This window comes from Conger conger, chromosome 1 (assembly GCF_963514075.1).
Source record: "Conger conger chromosome 1, fConCon1.1, whole genome shotgun sequence".
Classification (NCBI taxonomy): domain Eukaryota; kingdom Metazoa; phylum Chordata; class Actinopteri; order Anguilliformes; family Congridae; genus Conger; species Conger conger.
In genome coordinates, this window is record NC_083760.1 from 58,817,918 (window position 1) to 58,825,756 (window position 7,839).

Sequence of the window (7,839 nt, forward strand, 5' to 3'; positions counted from 1 at the left end):
CAAGAGTTTTCCAGGTGTTTTGACGATTTTTCTCCTACCCCTCCCTTTTCTTCTTTTCTCTCTCTCTCTCTCTTACTTCCTCCCACTCACTGTGATTTTCTCTTCCCCTCTCTCTCTCATAGGAAGACACAAGGCATGACTCTGAAATATTTGACGACTCAGCAATGACAATATATTGACAGTTGACACAACCATACAATGGCCCTATATGTGATCATTTCATGTCTTTTTTGCAATGCAATGTTATTTATTGCCATGGAATGTCTTCAAGCATTGAAGACTACACAGTATAAAATATAAAAACCCCAAAGTCTCAATTGATTCTCGTTAGAAAATATTTGTTTATTCTTTTCCTTGCTGTAATGATGGGGTTAAAAAAAGAGGACAATCATTCATACAAACAAATAGACATTTATTGGAATTAGTTTATATACACTCATTGAGTTATGTGTTGATTCCATTGTAAACACACAATGGTATTTTCTCCTGAGATTAGATTCACATGATGAGCCTGCTGTTCTTTCCGGTGCCAGCAGGATGTGGCTTTTCTGGTCTACATGCTGTATGTCAGCTGTTCATATGCATGGTATGGAACTGGTTTCTTTTTTGTGAGCTTTGACATGCCATCATTTCAATACTGCAACAGAGCAGATAGCATTTACCATAAAGTGTATGTTTAAACATAAGTGGCAGTTAAATGTAAAACATATTTTGTTCAGGCAATATACAATAAATACCTATGAAATTGTCAGGAAAGTCTTAAAACATGTTGGTATATCTTAAACAGTACCTTACTCAAATTTATGCAAAATAGAGAACATGTGCTGTTGTCACTGATCCATTGTAAAAACAGAAAATGTGTGTCCGCCTGAGGCCTTATTGTCACAAACAAAGGAGTTTACCTTTTTTGCTCACAAATAATGTCAATTCAACCCTAACAAAATACATATGAGTTCAATCGGGACCACGTGTACCCTGTAAGAGTTGTTTCTACACTGAACATTTCACTGTGTTTCAGCCTCTTTATATTATATTTCATTTTCACATAGTACTGAATATAAACCTAGAATCAATGTCAAAATAACATATCAATTTTCTGATTAAAAATGAAAATATATTTTGACACTGCTAAATGTTATATATGAAATTAAGAACAACAAAATTGAGAAATACAAAGAGGCAAATAACATTTTAATATCAATGAAAGTGGCAAAGAATCTACTGCTGTATGTGATACTGTAATGTTCCTTGTTCTAATTCTTGTAAAAAATAATTTCCATTATTCATGTCACTAGTTACTAATTACTTTGTTAACTTACTAACAGTCACTAGTTTTAGGTCATTGCAATTTAATCATGTTAACTAACAAACTAACATTACCTCTATTTCAATACTGCTCTATAACTCCACCTCTCTGTTCTATCTCGAATTGCTTGCCTTGATTCAGCGAAGTGTTCGCACCTGCTCTCCCCTATCACTACATTCCTTAACTCTGTGCAATTGTCTACTCCCTAGTCTGGAACCGTTTGTATTACGTGTGTCTACGTGAATCCAGTCCACGTTTTTGTTCCCCCCTCGTTATTGTATTATTACCCGTCCCTGTTTCTCACCTGATGTTTATTTGTTAGATCATCCTCACTCCCAAACCCCAGTCTCAGTAGTACACATTGCCAGAACGTTGATCAATATTTCAGTGCCGATTACTAGTAAGCCTGTTATACTTGAGATTACCGAGACACCCTTTACCTGACTTCGAGTTTTCCTATTCCCTTCTGTTTTGTTTGCTGTGATTTTTTTGTTTTTGTTTATGCCTACTCCTTTGTACCTCTGCCTTTCTGATCTCTTGGATATTTGACCTTTGGACTGTTTTTGTGACTCCCCTCTTGCATCTCGATGTGGCACTGTGTTTACTGTATTACCTGGCTTTGAATCTCGGACTGAAATAAACAACATTTTCTGAATATCCCCTGGTCTGTGTTTGGGTCTCCTGAACAGGAAAACAGATACAGAAGGAAGTAAAATACAGAAAGTGACCATTTCCACATTTTGTTTGTTAATATTTTCCATATCATCTTTGTATAAACTTTCAAATGTGAAACTAAAAGAATGAAAGACTAAAAGTATACAGAGTAAATGTCACACAAATCCATTTCCAAAGGAAAACTGCTGCACTACAGGTATTCTATATTCATCAGTTCATTAAAAATGTAATGCTACGGCCAGAGAAAAGAGGCGTATTCATGTTTCCCTCTCACAGGATTGCCCTCCCCTCATCCACAAAGCTGAGCACGGTCGGGATGGCGAGGTCTCCCCCCTCTGACACGCCAGAGGGTCTGCGTGCACCAGTGGGGCCCAGGTCAGTCTCCACATACTTGTGCAGGATACTATAGTGCAGTTTCTTTGTGCTGAAGTGAAAGAAGGAGGAAACCTTTTCCCAGGCATTTCTGTCAGGTGTGACAAATACCTCAGGGGGCTTCTGCTGGAAGAAGCTGGTCAGGTTCCTTTCCGCAAGGTTCTGGGCATGCTCAGCTGCATACCTGTCCAGCAAGTCCGATTCTTTCTGAGCGTACACCTGCCAGAACTTCAGCTGCACGTAGCTGATTGGAGAACGACACCTGGCCACACACGTTAACAGCAGGGCTGCAGTCATTATGGAGGCAATCAGCAACCAGCCAAGAACCTAAATCATACAGAGAACACAGTCACCAGCAGTGCATTATAACAGCCATAGTGACTCAAGACTGGTGGCAAACCACTCTGACCAACAGACAGACAGGAACAGTGTTCCTCATCTTGTTCATTCATCAGTAGTTTCACATTTCCTTTTGGGTTGGGTAGCTATAACTTCCGCATAGAATGCAATTTCATAATGCTGGGCGCTCAACCAATTCCTGCAAGTAAGTTCACCCTCTCCCTGCATGTCCTTGCATGGATCAATAATGAAACAGCTTCAACAGAAGATCAATAATTAAACAGCTACATAATCAGACTGAACAGCTATATGTGTCACAAGACAAATAAACTAGCACACATTGGCCACACACAAAAGCTTATGTGTGACTACATCAAGTTTATGTTGTGTATTTTAAGTACATTATAAAAGTTTTTTTTAAGTATTAGTGTATGCATTCCGTTCTAAATTGGACCATTTTAAGCATACTTCCTGGAACTATACTTTACAACTATACTATACAATTTACAAATAACTTCTGTAGGGTCCTCGCACGGGCCGCCAAATAACGTAGGGATTTTACTCTCTACGAAACCGGGCCGCCAACTTACGTTATGTAGCAGTATAACTGCAAAAAGTAATCGGTCTCATCAGAAATATCTAACCACAAATTTAGTATTTTAATTAATTATTAAAATAACCAATATTAATGATTAAACATACCAATAACCTGAAGGTTGGAAGTTCTTTGAAAGACTGCTTTACCTCGGCTCTCATGTCTATGTGATTCCAAAACAGACACCGGGGTTTAATAAAATATTTATTAAACAAACGTACAAACACAGAACAGATAAACTAACGGGAGGTTAGTAAGGTCAGTTAGTAGGGTGTGTGTGTGTGTGTGTGTGTGTGTGTGTGGCGTCCAGAAGGTGGAGCACCAACAGGAATAACCCAGCCACGAAAATGTTCAGATGACGTCGGGGTCTAGGATGGAGAGGCTGTAGCCTTTGGTAGTCTTGTTCAGACTGACCAATTATTCTAGTCCCTTCAGTCAGGTTGCTGACGAGGGTTGTCATCTGAAATATGTGAGGGGACATTTTCAAATTAGGACAGCTTCCTGTATCCAAGCTTAACCTTGGCTGTGTCATCAGGAAGGAAATGGAGAGGTGGTCTCATTTCTATACGATGAGGTAAGCTCACAAGTGGTCTTGTCTAACTTGGGGAAGAGGTGGATTGAGGCACACTGGGGTGAGGCAATATACTTGTACAGAGTACACTGTAGTTCCTACATGCAATAACTTTATGATGGTTCAGCAGTTGTAGAAAGAAGCAATGAACATTTACAAGTTATAACGGGTGTCGGATTTAACTTTACAGTACCTACTTACGATCTGTGTTTGCTGCTGCTACATGCAAATCTAAGTGACTGCTGTAAACTACCAGTTTATTTTGCCACCCCCCTTTGGTAGGAAAGGTGTGCAAAAGAAAGTGGTCAAAGCTTCAGCTGGGAGTCTGCCTGTGAGGAGACCACGGCTATTGATCAGTCTTACTCAACGTCTTTTGATGGAGGTTGAACAAGGCCAGATAGCTCTTTGGAGTGGTTATTCAAGGCATACACACTACTGAACAAAGGTTAGAGGCTTTAGTTGTCCTCAGAAGAACTGAAGAAGCTCCTTTCAGACAAGGTATCTCCCCTATCAGAGTCATGCTGGTGACTCTCAGGCTTGGGCCTACTGGGTCGGTCTTCTCTCCAATTCTGGCTGGAATCAGAGTGTGAGAGGCGACCATGAAGGCTCTTAACCGGGAACTTACTCATATGCCGTTGTTTTATGTTATTAGACTTTAACGGGGCAACCTGGAAAATGCCAGCGGGCTTGGTTGGAACAACATGTTTAGCTGTTTCCAATACCTTGTTCCTGGGCACAATCCTTAAAGTGTCCCAGACCATTTGGGCTTCATTTCTTAATTCAAGGGCTGAGCGTTGGCCCCTTGAAAACAATGAAATATGAGTTTGGATGCAGGGGTGAAGGTTGTGCACAAAAAGGGATTTGAAAGCTTGATCTTCATCTAAGCCTGGTCCGTTTCTGCCCTGGAAAAACGCATGCTTAAGTCGTTGGTAGAAATCTTTTGGTTGTTCTGTACGGCTATGTTTAACCTCCACAGATTTGATCATGGCTGTTGCCTGATCAAACTGTGGCAGGTACTCCGCTACAAACGCTTCACAAACCTTAGGATAGCTAGAACGAACCTTTGGTGGAAGTTGTTCCATAAATGTATGGATCTCTCTGGTAGAGGTTTTCCATACAAGTCTTACCTTTTCTTGATCGGTTGCCCTGGGCAGATCCGAGAGACAGTAGTCACCTTCTCTCAAGTAACTCTGAATGTTATATTCAGAGTCCTTGGGGTCAAATGGGTGGACATACTTCGCCATGGCCTCTAGCTCCTCAAAGCAAAGACCATGTGAAGTTGCACTAGTCTGCCTGTTTGGGGAAGGAGAGACTGAAATCACATTTGAATGTGAACGCGTTTCATGCGGAACTCAACGTCCTAAAAGCTAAATCAGTAACTTAAGAGGGTACTCTTGAAGTCAACTATTTCACAAGGGCCTTGACCTCCTAACAGTCGGCAATGAATTGTTTCCCAATATCACAATCCAACATACAAGTTGTGATGAAGGATAAAGAATTGAAAACGCTCCTTGAATATTCTCTAACTATAGTATAAGGTAGCTATAGCATCACACAGGGACTCGGGTTGCACTAGTGGTACTGCAATGCAACAACAGCAAAATGACCGAACATATGGCAGATATTCAGACCGTAAAATAGGAACTGTGATGCTGATCACATTAATCCTAAATACCAGAATGTGACAGGGAATGAATAGAAGGAGAAAAGAAGGAAGAGAGGGATCCCAAGAACATGTCTTGCTTTTATACAGGAGATTATTGCTCCCGCCATTACGGGATTGGCTGAGCCGAACTAGACGTCATGCGGGGTGGACGTCTGTCCTGTGGGATTGTGGGAAATGTTGGATCCTACACTTCTATACTTTGTATCCTACTTTGGTAAATTTGGTAGACTTTATGTATGCTTGTGGTTCACTTTTGGTACACTGAAATTAACCTTCCATTTCATTCTCAATTCACTTTCCACTTGCTACGGAAGTACTAAATTGTCTACCGTTTCTGCCACGTACATGATTTTCTACACTTTAAGCATAGCATATTTTGTTTAGCATACAAAGTTCATTTAGTTTACTGTTGGGGAAACAAAGTATACCACTTATAGACTAATTGTATGCATTTTGGGGACAATGCTCAAGATATTAGTATGCTTATGTTAGTATACTTGCTTAAAATTCCTCCAGCTTACTTTATTTAAATAAAACTACATATACACACTACTATGGGGGCGGCCTGTAGCGTAGTGGCTAAGGTAAATGACTGGGACACCCAAGGTCGGTGGCTCCAATCCCGGTGTAGCCACAATAAGATCCGCACAGGCCCGCAACCCTGCATTGCTCCAGGGGAGGATTGTCTCCTGCTTAGTCTAATCAACACGTCGCTCTGGATAAGAGCGTCTGCCAAATGCCAATCACTTGTACTTCAATAAACCTTTTTAAATTAACTCATTGAAACGAAATATGTATACTGTATAGGCCGGTATCTTAGACACAAATTCATCTTAGTCCTGGAGTAAAATTAGTTTTATATGGAGAATCTCGAATTTCATGTCTTTGCCATATGTAGGCCTACTAACAGCGAAATACACCCAAGAGTGAAGTAGCTATAAGATTTAACCAAGGGTACACATTTTTAGGGTACACTTTTTGAATCTATCAGATTTCCATTGTGGCCATTCAGTATTGTAATACATACAAAAATGTGAGTGAGTAGGTCTACTCTGGTTACATGTAATTCAAGCAAACGTGATCCTGTAAAATAAAATAAAGGTAAACAGTATTATCTGTGATTCAGTTCTTTAAAAGGTATATTTTAAGTATGTACTGTCGGGGATTTAGTTCAGAAAATGCTGATTAAATAATTTGTATTTAATGTCATACTTATTCGCCGACAACTTTATTTGGACTATGTGCATAGCTACTACTCAGTTTCTCTTACCTGCGACTCGGCGCGAATAGTCGCCAGGACATCCTCCTTCTCAGGGACAGAAGACTTTCCACAAGGAAACCTGTGGAGCTCGCTCTGACACTGTGGTGCTTTGCCTAAACATAGATAATCCTGGAATAGGGTCGAATTTAAACCAGTCCGGGCACACTCAAAATAAATGCCATTTAGAAGCGCGACCGCTATCCAGCTAACGGGAGCAACCATCGCAGTGGTGCTAATCTGCATAAACATTTTTAAAAACACGCAGGTGTTTCTCAAACGGAATGGGGTGCGTTTACGAAAACAGAGACCTGTGAACATTTTCCAGGTTTTATTGCTAAGAATGTACCCTAAAATCAGCAGCACCAGAGCTGGCACGAGCAAAAACACTGTACCATAGGCAAAGTTCCACGAGCTGCAAGGACACCTGAACACTACCGCCGAAAAGACTTGCTCTCCCCCCGCCGTTAACAATGCCACGAGACCGAATCCCAGGGTCGTTTGCTGTGTTTTCGCAATACTAAGCACCGCTTTTAATTTATCCATGTTTACCGTTGCTCCTTCAGTAGTCTACTGAAGTCGTGTTTTCTATTTCCGTGACGGTGGTGTAAACTTTCAGTTCCTCTTTGCCCTGCCTACACCCTGTGGCTTGTCAAGCCATGGTTGTTTTAATGCGTAGTTATTTGCGTTACGTTTGCATGCTTTTATCATTTAGTTGTTGCCAAATGATTGGCTGATTAAATATTCCCTTTAACAAGCTGGTGTACATGTCTACCTATTAAAGTGATCACTGGGTGTATGTAAATGGCATTTGCATCGGAAAAGTCATTGAAGTTGCTCAGGGGACAAAAGACAAACCGTTAATGTCAAACGAACACTAAATGTGCATTTCAAGTGCAGTGTTTCTTATCTTGCAAAGAAGCTTACAGGTTACAAATAACGTGTTTTCTTTTTTTCCTTTTTTTTTCCATATATGGTTCTTATTTAACAACCATGCTCACTCCAGAATACTATCTATGGCGAATGGCCAAAAACCGCAGGTGCGCATTTCAGTCTC

The 7,839-nt window shown here is 40.5% G+C and overlaps 1 protein-coding gene across 3 annotated transcripts; it reads right to left on the reverse strand.

Moving 5' to 3' along the window:
• Positions 1-372: 372 nt before the first annotated feature.
• calhm6 (calcium homeostasis modulator family member 6) lies at positions 373-7,540 on the reverse strand. Of its 3 annotated transcripts, none has more exons than XM_061257504.1 (3): positions 6,795-7,538; positions 2,538-2,680; positions 373-1,987 (listed from the first exon to the last, which is right to left on the reverse strand). In XM_061257504.1, the coding sequence occupies exons 1-3, from the start codon at positions 7,326-7,328 to the stop codon at positions 1,636-1,638; spliced, it is 1,029 nt and encodes a 342-aa protein (XP_061113488.1). In that variant the 5' UTR covers positions 7,329-7,538; the 3' UTR covers positions 373-1,635. The 3 variants fall into 3 exon arrangements, with proteins under 3 accessions (XP_061113488.1, XP_061113505.1, XP_061113495.1); XM_061257521.1 differs by having other exon boundaries at positions 1,784-1,987; positions 2,465-2,680; positions 6,795-7,540; XM_061257511.1 differs by having other exon boundaries at positions 1,845-2,680; positions 6,795-7,537.
• Positions 7,541-7,839: the final 299 nt, after the last annotated feature.